This window comes from Coregonus lavaretus (genome assembly GCF_964263955.1).
Source record: "Coregonus lavaretus genome assembly, chromosome: 26".
Classification (NCBI taxonomy): Eukaryota; Metazoa; Chordata; class Actinopteri; order Salmoniformes; family Salmonidae; genus Coregonus; species Coregonus lavaretus.
The window spans coordinates 24,543,553-24,565,536 of NC_140013.1; the positions used below are offsets into that span (position 1 = coordinate 24,543,553).

The 21,984-nt window shown below is 47.0% G+C and overlaps 2 protein-coding genes across 3 annotated transcripts; one reads left to right on the forward strand and one right to left on the reverse strand.

The window, feature by feature from the left end:
• Nucleotides 1–268: 268 nt before the first annotated feature.
• Nucleotides 269–12,370, forward strand: LOC311101299 (leucine-rich repeat and fibronectin type III domain-containing protein 1-like; the record flags this gene model as incomplete). The annotated part of the gene is made up of 2 exons (XM_084142427.1): nucleotides 269–1,665; nucleotides 11,455–12,370. The coding sequence occupies 2 exons, from the start codon at nucleotides 269–271 to the stop codon at nucleotides 12,368–12,370; spliced, it is 2,313 nt and encodes a 770-aa protein (XP_083998553.1).
• A 1,148-nt stretch (nucleotides 12,371–13,518) lies between these two features.
• On the reverse strand, nucleotides 13,519–18,208 carry LOC311101319 (uncharacterized protein NKAPD1-like). 2 transcript variants are annotated; one of them, XM_084142445.1, is made up of 6 exons: nucleotides 18,137–18,208; nucleotides 16,809–16,885; nucleotides 16,640–16,734; nucleotides 15,690–15,842; nucleotides 15,504–15,557; nucleotides 13,519–15,376 (listed from the first exon to the last, which is right to left on the reverse strand). In XM_084142445.1, the coding sequence occupies exons 2-6, from the start codon at nucleotides 16,875–16,877 to the stop codon at nucleotides 14,965–14,967; spliced, it is 783 nt and encodes a 260-aa protein (XP_083998571.1). In that variant the 5' UTR covers nucleotides 16,878–16,885; nucleotides 18,137–18,208; the 3' UTR covers nucleotides 13,519–14,964. The 2 variants fall into 2 exon arrangements, with proteins under 2 accessions (XP_083998571.1, XP_083998572.1); XM_084142446.1 differs by having other exon boundaries at nucleotides 17,338–18,201.
• Between the last annotated feature and the right edge of the window lie 3,776 nt (nucleotides 18,209–21,984).

Here is a 21,984-nt window from a genome sequence, read left to right on the forward strand (position 1 = left end):
GATGGCAGGGGCGCAACAGTTCAGTCATCTATCATCTCACCACACTATCAACAACCTCTGACATGTCTCACATGTCTCTCTGGTGATCGGTACCCTACTGGCAGTTTCCATCATCTTGGTTGATGACTTCATTTGTGTAACATATGTTAATTATAAATGGTATGATTTTAAACCCCCCAAATATACCTATTTTAATGTATCTCTCCCATTTCTCTTTCTATCTCTATCTGTTCCAGGATCTGGAAGCTGACAGACAGACAGACAGACCATGGAGCGGCTGGTTGTGTGTATGCTGCTGTGTGTACTTCTGTGTGCGGTGCTGGTGAAGGGCTACAACTGCCCCGGCCGCTGCATCTGCCAGCACCTCTCCCCCACTCTGACTCTGCTCTGCGCTAAGACCGGTCTGCTGTTTGTGCCCCCAACCATCGACCGCAAGACCGTGGAGCTGCGCCTTACAGACAACTTTATCACCATCATCCGCAGGAAAGACTTTTTCAACATGACCAGCCTGGTCCACCTCACCCTGTCCCGTAACACCATCAGCCAGATCACGCCCCACGCCTTCCTGGGCCTGCGCTCCCTACGAGCCCTCCACATGGACGGCAACCGCCTCAGTGTCATCAAGAGCGATCACTTCAAAGGCCTGGTCAACCTCCGCCACCTCATACTGGGAAACAACCAGATCCACCACGTGGCCCATACCTCCTTTGATGAGTTTGTGTCAACCATCGAGGACCTGGATCTGTCCAACAACAACCTGAGGACCCTGCCCTGGGAGGAGATAGGCAGGATGAGCCACATCAACACCCTCACCCTTGATCACAACCTGATCGATCACATCGGAGCTGGGACTTTCACGCTCCTCACCAAGCTGGTTCGGCTGGATATGACCTCCAACCGGTTGCAGAAGCTACCTCCGGACAGCCTGTTTCAGCACGCCCAGGTGCTGTCAGACGCCAAGAGCTCCAACCCGTCCTCCTTGGCAGTGAGCTTCGGGGGGAACCCTCTCCACTGTAACTGTGAGCTGCTGTGGCTCCGCAGACTGACCCGGGAGGATGACCTGGAGACATGCGCCTCCCCGGAGCACCTCATGGACAAGTACTTCTGGTCCATCCAGGAGGAGGAGTTCATCTGTGAGCCCCCGCTCATCACCAAGAACCTGTCCACCAAGCCCTACGTTATGGAGGGCCAGGGGGTCACCCTCAAGTGCAAGGCCATGGGAGACCCGGACCCGGCCATCCACTGGCGCTTCCCCGACGGCAAGCTGGTGCACAACAATTCCCGCACCATCCTGTATGACAACGGTACCTTGGACATCCTCATCACCACCCTGAAGGACAGCGGTGCCTTCAACTGTGTGGCCTCCAACGCTGCAGGTATTGCCACAGCTGCCGTGGAGATCAACATGATCCCGCTGCCCCTGTTCGTCAACAACACATTGCACCACATGCGCGAGGCCGATCGGGGCCTCTCTGACATCACCACCTCTTCCAAGTCAGGCAATGACACCAAGGGCCATGACAAGCACCAGGACAGGAGGGTGGTGGTGGCCGAGCTGACCTCCTCCTCAGCTGTGATTCGCTGGCCCTCCGAGCGCCACATCCCAGGCATCAGGATGTACCAGATCCAGTACAACAGCACTGCAGACGACACACTGGTTTACAGGTAAGCCATGTGGGGGCTGGGGCTGGAAGAATGTGAGCGCTGGGGCTGGAGGAATTTGAGCGCTGGGGCTGGAGGAATGTGAGTGCTGGGGCTGGAGGAGTGGGAGTGCTGGGGCTGGAGGAATGGGAGTGCTGGGGCTGGAGGAGTGGGAGTGCTGGGGCTGGAGGAATGGGAGTGCTGGGGCTGGAGGAATGGGAGTGCTGGGGCTGGAGGAATGGGAGTGCTGGGGCTGGAGGAATGGGAGTGCTGGGGCTGGAGGAATGGGAGTGCTGGGGCTGGAGGAGTGGGAGTGCTGGGGCTGGAGGAATGGGAGTGCTGGGGCTGGAGGAGTGGGAGTGCTGGGGCTGGAGGAATGTGAGCGCTGGGGCTGGAGGAATGGGAGCGCTGGGGCTGGAGGATTGGGAGTGCTGGGGCTGGAGGAATGTGAGTGCTGGGGCTGGAGAAATGGGAGCGCTGGGGCTGGAGGAATGGGAGCACTGGGGCTGGAGGACTGGAGCTCGTGGAAAGGGTGTTTAGTTTAGTTTATTAGGATCCCCATTTGCTACTGCACATGCAGGAGCTACTGTTCCTGGGGTCCCCATAAAACGTACAAATACATGACAAAGTACAGAACAGTTATAGACAAGAACATTCAATTCAACAAAAAAAGGGGGTGCGGGTGGGGATGAGGTTGTGGTGGTGGGGTGGCAGAGGGGGGGAGACGGTCTGAGCCAGCTCTGGAGACGGTCTGAGCCATCTGGAATGCCCATCTGCTGAATGGCATGACAGTCCATTATAATACATCCATAACTCCCAGAGCTGCATAGGTGCTGTATGATTAACTATGTCACTAAATTTAAGTAAGCACACAATTTATTATGGTTTTGGGATAAAAGAGTGTATAAACAGCCCATATGTTGGTTTTAATAGATACAAATGAATAGTATGATTTTACATTTCCAGTTGTTAGCTCTAGGCCTATGGGAAAACAAAGATTACACGATTAAGACATACAGTATCTCACAAAAGTGAGTACCCCCCTCACATTTTTGTGAATATTTGAGTATATCTTTTCATGTGACAACACTGAAGAAATGACACTTTGCTACAATGTAAAGTAGTGAGTGTACAGCTTGTATAACAGTGTAAATTTGCTGTCCCCTCAAAATAACTCAACACACAGCCATTAATGTCTAAACCGCTGGCAACAAAAGTGAGTACACCCCTAAGTGAAAATGTTCAAATTGGGCCCAAAGTGTCAATATTTTGTGTGGCCTTAACTCTCTTGGGCATGGAGTTCACCAGAGCTTCACAGGTTGCCACTGGAGTCATCTTCCACTCCTCCATGACGACATCACGGAGCTGGTGGATGTTAGAGACCTTGCACTCCTCCACCTTCCGTTTGAGGATGCCCCACAGATGCTCAATAGGGTTTAGGTCTGGAGACATGCTTAGCAGGTCCATCACCTATACTCTCAGCTTCTTTAGCAAGGCAGTGGTCGTCTTGGAGGTTTGTTTGGGGTCGTTATCATGTTGGAAAACTGGCCTGCGGCCCAGTCTCCGAAGGGAGGGGATCATGCTCTGCTTCAGTATGTCACAGTACATGTTGGCATTCATGGTTCCCTCAATGAACTGTAGCTCCCCAGTGCCGGCAGCACTCATGCAGCCCCAGACCATGACACTCCCACCACCATGCTTGACTGTAGGCAAGACACACTTGTCTTTGTACTCCTCACCTGGTTGCCGCCACACACGCTTGACACCATCTGAACCAAATAAGTTTATCTTGGTCTCATCAGACCACAGGACATGGTTCCAGTAATCCATGTCCTTAGTCTGCTTGTCTTCAGCAAACTGTTTGCGGGCTTTCTTGTGCATCATCTTTAGAAGAGGCTTCCTTCTGGGACAGCGTATGGTCTGAGCACTGACAGGCTGACCCCCCACCCCTTCAACCTCTGCAGCAATGCTGGCAGCACTCATACGTCTATTTCCCAAAGACAACCTCTGGATATGACGCTGAGCACGTGCACTAAACTTCTTTGGTCGACCATGGCGAGGCCTGTTCTGAGTGGAACCTGTCCTGTTAAACTGCTGTATGGTCTTGGCCACCGTGCTGCAGCTCAGTTTCAGGGTCTTGGCAATATTCTTATAGCCCAGGCCATCTTTATGTAGAGCAACAATTCTTTTTTTTCAGATCCTCAGAGAGTTCTTTGCCATGAGGTGCCATATTGAACTTCCAGTGACCAGTATGAGGGAGTGTGAGAGCAATGACACCAAATTTAACACACCTGCTCCCCATTCACACCTGAGACCTTGTAACACTAACGAGTCACATGACACCGGGGAGGGAAAATGGCTAATTGGGCCCAATTTGGACATTTTCACTTAGGGGTGTACTCACTTTTGTTGCCAGCGGTTTAAAGTTGGCATTAACATTAAAGTTATTTTGAGGGGACAGCAAATTTACACTGTTATACAAGCTGTACACTCACTACTTTACATTGTAGCAAAGTGTCATTTCTTCAGTGTTGTCACATGAAAAGATATACTCAAATACTTACAAAAATGTGAGGGGTGTACTCAATTTTGTGAGATACTGTATGACTTGGCCTTTAGAGAGTAAATATACCCTTTTGTCTCAATATTATCCAGCTTCAGCAGGCACTATCACATCCTAGTCCTTAACCCCAACCCAACAATAACCCCATCCCTTACCATAATCCCAATAGGACATCATTGTGCCTAGGACACCCGTGAGTCCGATTGTGGGGCATGAGCTTGTTTTCTATCTGCTGCAGTTGGAGGCTTCTCCCATTTGAATAACTGTCAGTGGAACATTAGGGCAACCTTGTTTAATATGATGGATATTACAACATGTAATTTATTCTACATTGATGAATGACTCATGTCTACTCCATTTCACTAAACACATACAAGGTGATGAGCTGCTATTTAGCACCAATTAAGTAGTCAACCATAGAGTAATAATAGGTTTGGTTGCATCGCATTGATAAGTAAAAGCACAATGGGTCAAACAAACTTCATATTGTAAATACAGAGATTATTATAGCAATGTCACATGTATAGCTGATAATTTGACAAATAAATATTATATTAATACCAGAATGGGAATTTTAAACCAAAGTCTTTGCGTATAGCCTATAGCCAAATGTGAATTGCAGAAAGTTGTTGTACTGTCACGCTCGTTTACAGACGGGACGGACCAAGGCGCAGCGTGATATGCATACATGTTTATTTATACTGAATAAACACCACGACAAAACAACAAATGAAACGAAACGTCCAAGGTAGACAAACAACATACCTCACACGGAACAAGATCCCACAACCCACTAGTGCCAATAGGCTGCCTAAGTATGGTCCCCAATCAGAGACAACGAGCGACAGCCGCCTCTGATTGGGAACCACACCGGCCAACATAGACCTAGACATAATAGAAACTACAACATAGAAATACACAACATAGAAACTACGCACCCTGACTCAACATATACGAGTCCCCTGAGTCAGGGCGTGACAGTACCCGCCCCCCCCAAAGGTGCGGACTCCGACCGCGCAACATAAACATAACAGGGTAGGGGCCCGGTGGGCATTCCGCCTAGGAGGCGGATCCGGCTCAGGGCGTGACGACCTCTCACTCTTCGGCTCCCTGTTGCGCCCCTGGTCTGGTCTAGACCTCGGCGCGTTGCTTCCCCTCTCCTTCCTCCCACGATACGCCAGGCCCAGTCTGGACCCTGGTGTGGGAGACCCCGAACCTGGAGAGGGGCTGACGTCTGGGTCTGGACCGGAGCCGCTGACCGGAGCTGGACCGGGCACCGGTGGAGCGGACTGCACAGGCTCCGGACTGGAGCCGCTGGCCGGAGCTGGCCTGGGCACCGGTGGAGCGGACTGCTCTGGCTCCGGAGTGGAGCCGCTGACCGGATCTGGACTGGACCCCAGTGGAGCGGACTGCTCTGGCTCCGGAGTGGAGCAGCTGACCGGTGCCGGACCAGGCACCGGTGGAACAGGCACGGGCCGTGCTGGACTGGACACACGCACCACTGGCTTGGTGTGGGGAGCAGGAACGGGCCGTACCGGACTGGCGACGCGCACCACTGGCCTGGTGCGGGGAGCAGGAACAGGCCGGGCCGGGCTGGCGACGCGCACCACTGGCTTGGTGCGAGGGGCAGGAACAGGCCGGACCGGGCTGGCGACGCGCACCACAGGCTTGGTGCGAGGGGCAGGAACAGGCCGGGCCGGGCTGGCGACGCGCACCACTGGTTTGGTGCGAGGGGCAAGAACAGGCCGGGCCGGGCTGGCGACGCGCACCACTGGCTTGGTGCGAGGGACAGGAACAGGCCGGACCGGGCTGGCGACGCGCACCACTGGCTTGGTGCGAGGGGCAGGAACGGGCCGGGCCGGGCTGGCGACGCGCACCACTGGCTTGGTGCGAGGGGCAGGAACGGGCCGGGCCGGGCTGGCGACGCGCACCACTGGCTTGGTGCGAGGGGCAGGAACGGGCCGGGCTGGCGACGCGCACCACTGGCTTGGTGCAAGGGGCAGGAACGGGCCGGACCGGGCTGGCGACGCGCACCACTGGCTTGGTGCGAGGGGCAGGAACGGGCCGGGCCGGGCTGGCGACGCGCACCACTGGCTTGGTGCGAGGGGCAGGAACGGGCCGGACCGGACTGGCGACACGCACCACTTGCTTGGTGCGAGGAGCGGGACTGGGTTCCTTTATTAACCCCCGCTCCTTCTGCTGCCTAACCAGCTCCTCTCGCCGTGCCTCTACACTTTCCTTCTCCCTTTTAGCCTCCTGTAGCACCTCCCTCTGACCGAATAACTCCTGCTCCCTCTGAACCAATAGCCCCCGTAACATGGTGGCCTCCTCTCCTAACCTGCAGATCCGCCCTTTAACGGCCTCCTGCTGCCTCGTCGTCCACACCTTGTGCCCCCCCCCAAAAAATGTTCTTGGGGTTGCCTCTTGGGTCTCCGTCGTCGGCACTGTTGGTGCCGTTTCTCCTCTCCTACCTGGGCATCCTCCTTCATCGCCTTCCGGTAACGGACGGCATCCTCCTCCGTAATTCTCCCCCAACCGAGGAGGACATCTACTAATGTAACCTCCTGTTTAATTCCCGGCGTTTGCTCCTGAACACGCTGCTTGGTCCTCGTTTGGTGGGATCTTCTGTCACGCTCGTTTACAGACGGGACGGACCAAGGCGCAGCGTGATATGCATACATGTTTATTTATACTGAATAAACACCACGACAAAACAACAAATGAAACGAAACGTGAAGTCCAAGGTAGACAAACAACATACCTCACACGGAACAAGATCCCACAACCCACTAGTGCCAATAGGCTGCCTAAGTATGGTCCCCAATCAGAGACAACGAGCGACAGCCGCCTCTGATTGGGAACCACACCGGCCAACATAGACCTAGACATAATAGAAACTAAAACATAGAAATACACAACATAGAAACTACGCACCCTGACTCAACATATATGAGTCCCCTGAGTCAGGGCGTGACAGTACCCGCCCCCCCCCAAAGGTGCGGACTCCGACCGCGCAACATAAACATAACAGGGTAGGGGCCCGGTGGGCATTCCGCCTAGGAGGCGGATCCGGCTCAGGGCGTGACGACCTCTCACTCTTCGCCTCCCTGTTGAGCCCCTGGTCTGGTCTAGACCTGGGCGTGACATGTACCTATGTGATTTGCTGTAGAATAGATTAATATAATAGCTATATACAGTTCTTGAGATCTATGTTTCAATTAGTGTAGGTTCCATTTCCTTATATTCAACATAAATTCATGATGAGGAATATTGTAGAACTGACTATTGCAAAGTGGGCACTCTAATGCCAGGGTTATAGAGTTGATACAGGGAATTAAATCATTAATTTCAGTCCGTCTTAAATGAGCTACAGTGCATTCGGAAAGTATTCAGACCCTTTGACTTTTTCCACATTTTGTTACGTTATAGCCTTATTCTAAAATTGATTAAATTGTATTTTTTCCTCATCAATCCACACACAATACCCCATACTGACAAAGCAAAAACAGGTTTAGACATTTTTGCAACAAAAAAATAATAATAATAACTGAAATATCACATTTACATAAGTATTCAGACCCTTTACTCAGTACTTTGTAGAAGCACCTTTGGCAGCGATTACAGCCTCATGTCTTCTTGGGTATGACGCTACAAGCTTGGCACACCTGTATTTGGGGAGTTTCTCCCATTCTTCTCTGCAGATCCTCTCAAGCTCTGTCAGTTTGGATGGGGAGCGTCGCTGCACAGCTATTTTCAGGTCTCTCCAGAGATGTTCGATCGGGTTCAAGGCCGGGCCCTGGCTGGGCCACTCAATGACATTCAGAAACTGTGGCAAAGGCCACTCCTGCGTTGTCTTGGCTGTGTGCTTAGGGTCGTTGTCCTGTTGGAATATGAACCTTTGCCACAGTCTGAGGTTCTGAGCGCTCTGGAGCAGGTTTTCATCAAGGATCTCTCTGTACTTTGCTCCGTTCATCTTTCTCTCTATCCTGACTAGTCTCCCAGTCCCTGCTGCTGAAAAACATCCCCACAGCATGATGCTGCCACCACCATGCTTCACCATAGGGATGGTGCCAGGTTTCCTCCAGACGTGAAGCTTGGCATTCAGGCTAAAGAGTTCAATCTTGGTTTCATCAGACCAGAGAATCTGGTCTGAGAGTCTTTAGCTGCCTTTTGGCAAACTCCAAGCGGGCTGTCATGTACCTTTTACTGAGGAGTGGCTTCTGTCTGGCCACTCTACCATAAAGGCCTGATTGGTGGAGTGCTGCAGAGATGGCTGTCCTTCTGGATGGTTTTCCCATCTCCACAGAGGAACTCTGGAATTCTGTCAGAGTGACCATCTGGTTCTTGTTCACCTCCCTGACCAAGGCCCTTCTCCCCCGATTGCTCAGTTTGGCCGGGCGGCCAGCTCTAGGAAGAGTCTTGAAGGTTCCTAACTTCTTCCATTTAAGAATGATGGAGGCCACTGTGTTCTTGGGGACCTTCAATGCTGCAGACATTTTTTGGAACCCTTCCCCAGATCTGTGCCTCGACACAATCCTGTCTCTGAGCTCTATGGACAATTCCTTCGACCTCATGGCTTGGTTTTTGCTCTGACAGGCACTGTCAACTGTGGGACCTTATATAGACAGGTGTGTGCCTTTCCAAATCATGTCCAATCAATTGAATTTAACACAGGTGGACTCCAATCAAGTTGCAGAAACATCTCAAGGATGATCAATAGAAATACGATGCACCTGAGCTCAATTTCGGGTCTCATAGCAAAGGGTCTGAATACTTATGTAAATAAGATATTTCCGTTTTTTATTTTTAATACATTTGCACAATAAGGCTGTAATGTAAATGTTCTTAGAAAAAGTTAAGGGGTCTGAATACTTTCCGAATGCTGTATGTGCTAACACTGCCATTTTGTATTACTCATTCCAATACCCTTATTGAATTGAGAGTACGTAAGCCTATTTGATGTGTGTCTATTTGACCCCGTGTGCACCACTGCACTAGCAGGGCAGGAATTAGAAGTTTAGAGCTGTTGTTGTTGGTTGACTTTGCTATTTTTATCGCTTCTGATTTAATTAGCTATTCTCCTGTATAATGTTCTCCCCCATGTTTAAACAGCGACCTGTGTTGTTTAGTCTTTAGGTGATACATTATTACCTACAAGTGAGAACCATCAAAGTGTTCCTTGAGGGGAAAATGACCATGTTTCTAATTATATTAACACAGATGTCGGCCTAAAGACAATTTCTTTCTCCTTCATGTTCACTGACAATGTGTTTATTTCACACAACATCAAACTTGTCTTCGCACCATTGGCATTTGGCCAGAAGCCTGCATTGTCCTTCCCTGTAGATGTTGTGACATATACAGTATATATACACTGGTCAAAAAAATAAAGGGAACACTAAAATAACACATCCTAGATCTGAATGAATGAAATAATCTTATTAAATACTTTTTTCTTTACATAGTTGAATGTGCTGACAACAAAATCACACAAAAATTATCAATGGAAATCAAATTTATCAACCCACGGAGGTCTGGATTTGGAGTCACCCTCAAAATTAAAGTGGAAAACCACACTACAGGCTGATCCTGATGAGGTGGCGGATGGTCTCCTGAGGGATCTCCTCCCAGACCTGGACTAAAGCATCCGCCAACTCCTGGACAGTCTGTGGTGCAACGTGGCGTTGGTGGATGGAGCGAGACATGATGTCCCAGATGTGCTCAATTGGATTCAGGTCTGGGGAACGGGCGGTCCATAGCATCAATGCCTTCCTCTTGCAGGAACTGCTGACACACTCCAGCCACATGAGGTCTAGCATTGTCTTGCATTAGGAGGAAGCCAGGGCCAACCGCACCAGCATATGGTCTCACAAGGGGTCTCAGGATCTCATCTCGGTACCTAATGGCAGTCAGGCTACCTCTGGCGAGCACATGGAGGGCTGTGCGGCCCCCCAAAGAAATGCCACCCCACACCATCACTGACCCACCGCCAAACCGGTCATGCTGGAGGATGTTGCAGGCAGCAGAACGTTCTCCACGGCATCTCCAGACTCTGTCACGTCTGTCACATGTGCTCAGTGTGAACCTGCTTTCATCTGTGAAGAGCACAGGGCACCAGTGGCGAATTTGCCAATCTTGGTGTTCTCTGGCAAATGCCAAACGTCCTGCACGGTGTTGGGCTGTAAGCACAACCCCCACCTGTGGACGTCGGGCCCTCATACCACCCTCATGGAGTCTGTTTCTGACCGTTTGAGCAGACACATGCACATTTGTGGCCTGCTGGAGGTCATTTTGCAGGGCTCTGGCAGTGCTCCTCCTGCTCCTCCTTGCACAAAGGAGGTAGCAGTCCTGCTGCTGGGTTGTTGCCCTCCTACGGCCTCCTCCACGTCTCCTGATGTACTGGCCTGTCTCCTGGTAGCGCCTCCATGCTCTGGACACTACGCTGACAGACACAGCAAACCTTCTTGCCACAGCTCGCATTGATGTGCCATCCTGGATGAGCTGCACTACCTGAGCCACTTGTGTGGGTTGTAGACTGCGTCTCATGCTACCACTAGAATGAAAGCACCGCCAGCATTCAAAAGTGACCAAAACATCAGCCAGGAAGCATAGGAACTGAGAAGTGGTCTGTGGTCACCACCTGCAAAACCAGTCCTTTATTGGGGGTGTCTTGCTAATTGCCTATAATTTCCACCTGTTGTCTATTCCATTTGCACAACAGCATGTGAAATGTATTGTCAATCAGTGTTGCTTCCTAAGTGGACAGTTTGATTTCACAGAAGTGTGATTGACTTGGAGTTACATTGTGTTGTTTAAGTGTTCCCTTTATTTTTATTTTGAGCAGTGTATATAATGATGGCTTGTTTGTCACCATGCTGTTTAACCTTTGCCATCATAGTATACATAAAATGCTGGGGGAGTCATTTCTCTCTGTCACCCTGTAACATTGTCTAGAAGTCAAGTGTCAGCACTGTTGTCTTTACTTGGGCCCCAAATATATGGGAGATATTTAAAGCCTAACTGGAGTTGAACTAAGTTGGCATGGCTGTCTTTTTTCAGTGTTTTTTCAAACACTTTTGTGTCAGGTTATCACTTCTTATGTGCATGCCGTTAATGGGAATGCAATGTGACACTGTCTGACACTCTTTTGTTCCATACAGTATATTGGTGGTAATTGAGGGGGGCAGTCAATACTGCCCTGGCAAAGCTAACCTTCACCACTCCTGTGTATTCCTTCCTTTTTTCTGCAGAATGATCCCGTCCACCAGTAAGACCTTTCTGATCAACGACCTGGCGGCAGGGCGTGAGTATGACCTGTGTGTCCTGGCAGTGTACGACGACGGCATCACCTCTCTGACGGCCACGCGCGTGGTGGGCTGCGTCCAGTTCCACACGGCCAGTGAGGTCAGCCAGTGCCGCTTCATCCACAGCCAGTTTCTGGGCGGCACCATGATAATCATCATTGGCGGCATCATTGTGGCCTCAGTGCTGGTATTTATCATCATCCTCATGATCCGCTACAAGGCCCACAGCTGCCCAGAGGACAGCAAGGTCAAGGTCAGCTCCAGCATGCACTCCCAGACCAACGGCAGCCAGCACAGACTCCAGCGCTCCACCTCCAAACAGCCTGCTGAGGACAGCCACCAGAGAGAAGCCCTACCGGTTGCAGCCAAGGAGTGCATGGCCCTGGTGCTGAAGGTGGACAGTGACAAGAAGGAGTGGGACACCCCTCTGGCCACCACAGCCATCCTGGAAGTGGAGCTGCCCCCCCTGCCCACGGACAAGGTGAAGAGGACCAGCCTGGACGCACAGCGCTCTGGATCTGGCCCCCCGTCGGAGGACACACAGACAGACAGCAGCCTGACGGGCTCCACCATGTCCTTGTGTCTCCTAGGCCCCAACGCCGGCACCAAGGAGGCCCCCAGGCTCAAGGACAAGAAGAGCGCCCTGGCCAACATGGGGTTTAATAACGAGCTGGCACGAACTAGGCACAGGTTCAGCTTTGACGGGGGAGACTACTCCATATTTCAGAGCCACAGTTACCCCCGCAGAGCGCGGACGAGGCGGCACAAGTCTACAAACCAGCTCAACGTGGAGTCCTCGCCGCTGGCCAACCGGAGAGTCACTTTCAGCAGCACTGAATGGATGCTGGAGAGCACAGTGTAAGAGATACAGCCTGGCCTCTCTGGCTCTCTCAAAGACACACACACACCAACAGTTTGACACATACACCCTCATGCATACACATTTACACATCTAACAAATACAGTTACATGCATACACACACAGACTCTCAGAGAGTTGCTGGAGAAGAACACAGTCTCCTTCCATCCTGCCTCCCGTCATATTCCCAGAGCGACAGAGAGTTGTCGGCCATTTCATTATTTTATGCAGCAGTGCCTTATTCTAAAATATGTACGAATGGAGGATGCTGCTCGCTGTAGTCATAAACCTTCCTTTCTATCATGGTTTCCCCCTGTTTCATGGGGAGTGTTGCTTTTTTTCTATGACTTTCCAAGGGGTGGGGCAAATGTGACTTTTCCTTTTAATGTAAAAAAAAAAAACATCACACTGTAAAGTGAACAACCAGGTATTCCGTATGTTGATCATCCTTTGGGTTCTTTCAAAGACTTTTGCACACGAAGACACGACGATATGAGGACAAGTATCACACCAGTCTATACAATAATAAAAAGATTATAGATCTATACACATGCCGATTTCAAATGTTAGTATAAAGAGGATGGACCTGATAAACCTGTGGATTCCTCCATGCTGGTTGGACTGTATGATATTACTTGGTATTGTTCCTGATGTGACTGTATGATATTAATCGGTATTGTATCTGGCTGGTCTAGATAAAAAGACAACAAAAAAATACATATAGAAGTATATTAAAAACATTGGTGTATGTGTACTAATAACTATGTAAGTAAGTCATATGTCCCAACTTTTTACTGAGCATTTGAGTGTTGGTCACAAGTTTTTACATTAAAAATCTGTGTCATCACACTTCCCCCTATTTAGTATGACATGGTTTGGACCACTTATCCCTTATGAGAGGGTATTAAATTTTTTGTGTGGGTTAACTGTACATGTTGTGCACTGTGTCCTTTTCTTATGGTCATCCTGGATCCTTTCATCAATGTCATGAAAGCTGCTTGCACATGGATCAGTGAGAAGGTCTATATGCATGAAGGCATGTATCTTATCATATATTAAGATATATCATATCTTGTGCCTGTTGAGACAAACTTGTGGGAGACTTCAGGGGTCTCAAAGGAAGCTGTTCTGAAAGTATACAATCATCAGGTCGGAAAAAAAAAGTTGTTTTATTTGTCACAAATAAATTATTTATTCTGATGTTGAATCCAAAATAATACATTCTTTATTCTGATGTTGAATTCAGAAGAAGCCATGAGTAATTAAATCCTCAGGGTCTACTACACTGATTGAGCCACCAGGTGGAGACAACGGGCAATAGATACAGGATAATAGACACTGTAGGCCTCCTAGTCTTTTCACTAAATAATACATTAACCTTGTACAGCGTGATGATCATTAAGGAGAAAGGAATGAACTTGAAAAGATACCTTCTAGCAGTGGCCTGCTCTCTACATTACAATGAAACTCAAACCAGTTTTAGACAATAGCACCTTTTTCAGCAGGTCTCTTAAAGGAGTTTAAATAGAAATTTCCAAATGTACAAATTCTCATTCAGTGCTGATCTATTCCATTTTCTTGCACATTGCATCTGCAGTGAGTACTGTAGAAACTGAACACTAGAGGGAAACGGTACAACATTTTTACAATGTTCTATTGTAAATGATACCCAGTTATGGACATATTCAACCAAAGGGGCATATGGAAGCAATATTTCATGTAGAATTGGATGCATGAAGAGTACAATTCATGCTCTCAAGCTCATGGAATAGAAAGGCTATAGGCCTACTGAGAAGAATAGTAAATGATAGTCATGTAGATATCCTGTAGTCAAAACAAGACATGAGATTCATGTGATATGTCCTTCATGTCTAAACGTGTGGTGTGATAACTAGAGCACATTTTCAAAAAACAACAAAATATGCTTTTTATTTTTCAATGTTGTCCCACCTGACATTCCGTTAAATCCTGACTACCATAAATTACAAAAGTTGTAAAAATAAATACAGAATAAAAAAGCAGAAACTCACTAACTGTAAGTCACTCTGGATAAGAGCGTCTGCTAAATGACTAAAAAATGACTAAGCTAGGACACTATGAGACAAGGTTCTACAGTCAATCAGTTTGTCAAGAGGTGGAATTAGGTGGCTTTCCTTGAGTCCATATTTGTGCAGTGTCAGCTCACTATCTGAGCACTGCAGCAGCACAAGTAAAAGAAGAAGAGGTGAGGTATTGCTGAATGCCCTAGGGGAGGAGAACACAGGTTTGTGCTCAGCAGTACACAGAAAGAGAAGTACAACACAGAGGAAGGTCGTAAAGGGAAGAAGAGCGATATGCTTTCCCCTGCCAGTAGGTCTGTTCAAAAGTTGTATTTGTACTTTAGCCAATTCCTCGGTTGCCTTGTCGTTGGATAAATCACAAACATCTCTAGCAACTAGCTATGGTGATGGCCGTGTTCACAAGAAATCTAGTGGGAAACATTGGACACTAAAGTGGAAGTGGGGTGTAACTGAATGCTTCGCACCACCCCTTTTCAGCAACTGAAAGGGGCTGGGCAGTATGAGGGTACAGGTTACTCGCTGCCAACGGAAAAAGGTTCAATCCTCAGAACTGTGCTCCGATTTGTCCTCTCCTGCTTTCCAGTTTTTCCTCCTCTTCTTGTGTGACTCTGGTCCTGAGTCTCTGTGGGAGTCCCTCTGTCGTTTCCTCCTTCTACCTCTCTCCTCATCATTGTCCTCCGAGCTGCTCTCCTCCTCTCTTCCTCTCTCACTATTTTTCCTCTTATGTTTGCTCTTGCTGCTTTTCCTCTTCTGTTTCTGTTTGACACCGTCGCTCTTGTCGCTGCTGGACTCACTGTCTGACTCACCTGTCCTCCTTCGCTTTTCCTCTTCCTTCTTTTTCTTCTTCTTCGAGGATTTCTTCAAATGTTTTGATTTGGCTGTTTTAAGTCTGGACTTAGTATTTTTCTTTCTGCAAATCACATTCTGGTCATCACCACGGCCTCTTTCCCTGAAACGACAAATCAGGCATTATAACAATGCAACATTTATTGTATTGAAGCAAATAGTGAGATCCTTACTACAGCTACTACTGTTATGAGTCATGGTATTTCATGTTAATGCAGTTCATGTCTTACCAGTCACTTTTAAACTCATCTGGATATAGCTCCTTAAAACCACTGTGTCCCCATCTGTAGAGGAAACATGCACAGTACCAATGACATCCACCTTTCATAGCATGTCGTCGTTTGTCAACTCAAACACAAACTTATGAACTCACAAGGCTATAATACTACAGAGTTGTAGATAGAAAAGGGATGCACCTGTCTGGATCATTGGCCTCGAAGTCATAGAGTTTCTTGGTCCAGTAGCGTGCCTCCCTCTCGTCCTGGCCAGAGCTGTGTTCTCTTCTCTGCAGCCGGTCTCCCAGTCGGTCTACAGACCCATCCTCCACATGATCACAGTGCATGTGACTCCTGAGGAATAGACAACATGGGTAAACTCTAATTCTGATGTCTGTCAACCTGTTCCATTTAACACGCTTCTAAGCTATTGTAAGGCTCCATCCCGATTATCCACCGTTCTCTCAAAACGTGCACTTGCACACTTCCCATCATGGCCAGGTCGCAGTTGTAAATGAGAACTTGTTCTCAACTGGCTTACCTGGTTAAATAAAGGTGTAATAAATAAAAAATTTAAATGGATCTAACAATGGTGGAAACTGCCTCCAACCAATGATTACACAAATACAAAGTTTTTAAATCCATGACGGGAAGTAAGTGCACACTTTGGGAAAAGGGTGGTGAATTGGGATGCAAGCCTAAGATAGCTAGCTATCACCGGCTGATGTATCAGGCTAACACTAACGCTATGTACCATCTGAGACAATGCAATGTAATTATTTGGAAAGCCTCCTCTCAGGACCTCTACAAGCCAGAATGTTGAATAAAATGACATTTTAACTTATTCTACCGGTTGTCTGGGTGGTTGGTCCTTATGCAGCTGAAATTTGAGACAATAGCCTATATCCACTGGAAAGTATCATTAAACCACCTTTTCAAAACACTAGTAGTGCATTCAGATTTCTATCACCTGAAGCATATGCATGCGATGCATGCATACTAGCTGAGCTCGTGCACGTGTTTACATGGTTTTACACACTCCAAATAATTACATTGCACTGTCTCAGACGGTACATAGCATTAGTGTTAGCTAGCCATCACCAGCTGATGTATCAGGCTACACTACTTCAATTCTCGAACAGTGAGCGGACCTGGATGGATTTGAGGCTGGTGGCATCGGTCTGTGGCTGGTGGACGGCCCCTTCTCCATCCCCCTCAACTTCCACATCTCTGACTCCTCCTGGATCTGAAACGGACCACATCTATCATCAGGAGAGTACAAAGCCACACACACAGATTAGCCAACTCTCCCACTCTCACCTTGTTGTGGGCATCTGTGTGACGAATAACATTTCGCAGCAGCACCTTGCCCATCGGCACCCTGGACATGATGATACCTGCAAGTAGAGAAAAGGTATAAGGTACTGTACACACAACACTGAATTACATTGACAGCAATATACTTGGCCTGGGGTCACACTGCAAACAGGTCAGGACAGGTGCATTGGAGAAGATATTTTGTTTCAAATTCCCCTGTCATAATCACCAACCATCCTGCCCACCAGCACAGTAAGTTGAAATGGAATAGTATTTAACTTCCCACAGACTGTTTTTGTGCTTCCAATACAATTGAAAGCAACTCTGGTGTTAGCCCAATATTGGACTAAATAAAGGTGCCTAATGTTGTTCCTTAGTCCAAGGACCTTACATGTTCTGTTTATAGGGAGAATTGCCTCTGGAAGCCAAAAATCTAAACATAAATCAATTGCAGTACAACTCTACAAACATAAATCATTGTACTTTCATATCACATCAAAATAATTTCACAAACATAAAAAGACACACTTACTCTGCAGTGGAGCCTGATGAGGGGAGGACGGCTCATAATAATGGGTGAAACGGAGTGAATGGAATGGCAAACAACACGTTTGATGTATTTGATACTATTCCACTCCACCAATTACCAAGAGCCTGTCCTCCCCAATTAAGGTGCCGCCAACCTACTGTGCTGCACACTGTTTTAACACTAGTGCAGCCGACAGTATTTTTCTGTGACAACACGTTTGTGGCGTCTGTCTTCGGTTTACACACAGGTGTTCGGAGACGCAGATAGCTAATTAGCACAGGTAGTCCACTCTTCCGTATGGTTTCTGTAAACAAACTCGTGTAGGAACCCTAACAAGGTGTGCGTCAATTTAAACTTGTTTTTTGACATATTCATCGCCGACATGAAAGGTCCTTATGCTTCCAAAACCGTGCCGCAAGCGATGCATGTTAACGTTCTGGCCGAGCTTCACGGCTCTGACAAAACTCCCCCTACAGAAGACGCCTTCGTCCAATGATGTATGTGTTATGTAATGGAAGGGCATGGTCAAGGGCTACACTAGTGTATGTAAATACACCCGCGTTGCTAAAAGCACCTACTAGCTAGCTATGAAGCTACAGCTGGTTCGCAACACGTTTAGCTGGCTAGCAAATCACAACTAGCTAAGAGATCACAACCTAGCTACAACTGGCTAGCGTTAATTAACGGGTACTTTTATCAACAAGAGCTTTGCTAGTTAAAAATTCTGAACGATGAGAAATGAAGATATTAATCCTATATCGCTCATTACAAACTTGATTCAATATTTATTAATCAGAATTACCGTTTGATCTTTAACGTTTACTAATAGAAATACACAACCAGATGACTTCTCTGTCCGTGGCGTACAGCGGAAGAAATACATGGGTAATAACCTTCTGTATAATCCCGCCCATGTGGGACTTGTTACGTCACAGGACGACTAGGACGCTGATTGGTTAAGTGTCTGTCAATCATTGGTATCCAAGTAAAACATTGGTGGAGGGGCCAAAGAGGTGGTGGATGTGGTGATTGAGAAATTGCACAAATTCACTCTCTGTGAGCCAGTTGTTCTTACTTGGTAATTCTAGTCAAATGGCTATTAAAGGCCAAGCTACATGGCATCTCACTAGCCACTATCCACTGTATTCATCACACCTAGGTCTTTAGGGCCGATATCATCTGAATAAAATGCAATGATTACATGTAGTAGGTTATGTAGCCTATTATGATTGACTACATTTCTAACAATAACCTATTTCCTAATTAGCACAGATGGTTTGACACACAACGATACAGAAGGCCTATCCACGACATTTCAGTGTAGGCTCTGAAGCATTGAGAAAATGTCCTCAGTCTTTTGCATTATGAACTGTTGTACTACTGTTGTGTATAGAAGCGTGATACACTTTTCATACTGTTATAGACACAATAGAAAACAGATAGCAATGAGCTGTGTTTGAGAAACGTTGTTGACTGATGCAAGGAATGGGTTTTATAACAACAACAGACAGTTTTGTCAATGGATGTGCCCTGTTCCCCCTCAGGAGGCTTAAAAGATTTGGCATGGGCCTTCAGATCCTCAAAAAGTTATACAGCTGCACCGTTGAGAGCATCTTGACTGGCTGCATCACCGCTTGGTACGCCAACTGTAAGGCACCCGACCGCAAGCGCTACAGAGGGTGATGAGTATGGCCCAGTACATCACTGGGGCCGAGCTCCTGCCATCCAGGACCTCTATACCAGGCAGTGTCAGAGGAAGGCCCAAAAAAGTTTAAAAGGCTCCAGCCACCCAAGCCATAGACTGTTCTTTCTGCTATCACATGGCAAGTGGTACCAGTGCACTAAGTCTGGATCCAACAGGACCCTGAACAGCTTCTACCCCCAAGCCATAAGACTTCTAAACAAGACTGCTAAATAGCTAATCAAATGGCTACCCGGACTACCTGCATTAACTCTTTTTTTGCACTAACTCTCTTGCACTGACTCTATGCACACACACTGGACTCTATCCACACACACAAATACTTACACTGACACACAAACACACACACAACACACACACATACTACATATGCTCACACACACATAGCATACGCACAAATGCATAATGATGCCACACACACACACACACACACTCACGCGCAATTTCACACTAGCTACCTCAATTACTTCGTACCCCTGCACATCGACTCGGTACTGGTACTCCCTGTATATAGCCATGTTATTACCTGGTACTCCCTGTATATAGCCATGGTATTACCTGGTACTTCCTGTAAATAGCCATAGTATTACCTGGTACTCCCTGTATTTAGCCATGTTATTACCTGGTACTCCCTGTATTTAGCCATGTTATTACCTGGTACTCCCTGTATATAGCATATGGTATTACCTGGTACTCCCTGTATATAGCCATGTTATTACCTGGCACTCCCTGTATATAGCCATGGTATTACCTGGCACTTCCTGTATATAGCCATAGTATTACCTGGTACTTCCTGTATATAGCCATAGTATTACCTGGTACTCCCTGTATATAGCCATGTTATTACCTGGTACTTCCTGTATATAGCCATGTTATTACCTGGTACTTCCTGTATATAGCCATGTTATGACCTGGGACCTCCTGTATATAGGGTTCAATTCTTGGGCCGACACTTTTCTCCGTGTATATCAATGATGTCGCTCTTGCTGCTGGTGACTCTCAGATCCACCTCTACGCAGACGACACCATTTTGTATACATCTGGCCCTTCATTGGACACTGTGTTAACAAACCTCCAAACAAGCTTCAATGCCATACAACACTCCTTCAGTAGCCTCCAACTGCTCTTAAACACTAGTAAAACTAAATGCATGCTTTTCAATCGAACGCTGCTGGCACCCGCCCACCCGACTAGAATCACCACTCTCGACGGGTCTGACCTAGAGTATGTGGACAACTACAAATACCTAGGTGTCTGGTTAGACTGTAAACTCTCCTTCCAGACTCACATTAAGAATCTCCAATCCAAAGTTAAGTCTAGAATCGGCTTCCTATTTCGCAACAAAGCCTCCTTCACTCATGCTGCCAAACATGCCCTCGTAAAACTGACTATCCTACCGATCCTTGACTTCGGCGATGTCATTTACAAAATAGCCTCCAACACTCTACTCAGCAAACTGGATGTAGTCTATCACAGTGCCATCCATTTTGTCTCCAAAGCCCCATACACTACCCACCACTGTGACCTGTACGCTCTTGTTGGCTGGTCCTCACTACATGTTCGTCGTCAAACCCACTGGCTCCAGGCCATCTATAAATCACTGCTAGGCAAATCCCCGCCTTATCTTAGCTCATTGGTCACCATAGCAGCACCCACCCGTAGTCTGCGCTCCAGCAGGTATATCTCACTGGTCATTCCCAAAGCCAACACCTCCTTTGGCCGCCATTCCTTCCAGTTCTCTGCTGCCAATGACTGGAATGAATTGCAAAAATCTCTGAAGCTGGAGACTCTTATCTCCCTCACTAACTTTAAGCATCAGTTGTCAGAGCACCTTACCGATCACTGCACCTGTACACAGCCCATCTGAAATTAGCCCACCCAACTACCTCATCCCTATATTGTTATTTATTTTGCTCTTTTGCACCCCAGTATCTCTATTTGCACATAATCTCATGCACATCTAGCATTCCAGTGTTAATACTATTGTAATTATTTTGCACTATAGCCTATTTATTGCCTTACCTCCATAACTTGCTACATTTGCACCACTGTATATATATTTTCTGTTGTATCTTTTACTTTTTTTTTTTTTTACCCCATATGTAACTCTGTGTTGTTTTTATTGCACTGCTTTGCTTTATCTTGTCCAGGTCGCAGTTGTAAATGAGAACTTGTTCTCAACTGGCTTACCTGGTTAAATAAAGGTGAAATAAATAAAAATAAAATAAAATAGCCATGTTATTACCTGGTACTTCCTGTATATAGACATGTTATTTTTACTCGTCATTGTATTTTGTTATTCACTGTGTATTTATTCCTTGTGTCAATATTTCTATTTTCTATTATTATTATTTTTATATTTCACTCTGCATTGTTGGAAAAGGACCCGTAAGTAAGCATTTCACTGTAAGTCTACACCTGTTGTTTACAAAGCATGCTAAATGGCATATTATTATTATTATTATTATTATTATTATTATTATTATTATTATTATTATTATTATGTGACAAATAAAAATGTGATTTGATTTAATGGGGCAAATATGATACTTAGTTACAAGAACAACTCAATCCCTACCCCCTGATGCTGCTGCTAGGGCCCAAAAGAGTAAACACGTATCATTACCATTCCATGTCACACAAAGCCTTTTGTCTTCATTGCCTCCCTTATTCAAACCAAGATGATCCCAATTTCCCACAGCTTTGGTCAGGCTGGTAATATTGTGTTGTGCATGTGCCCTATCTGTCTAAAATCAACAACAAAAAAATATAAAATGTATTTGAACTCAGGTTGTGATTATTTGATCTAATAGAAAACGTATGCTTATTTATGCAAATCATATAGTTGATGTCACATGCTATCATTATAGCTTTAAAATACTATTATTATCCGTGCTTAAGCATTATATGGCCCAGTGTCCTCTATCTGGTTGTTTGAGGTACTCACT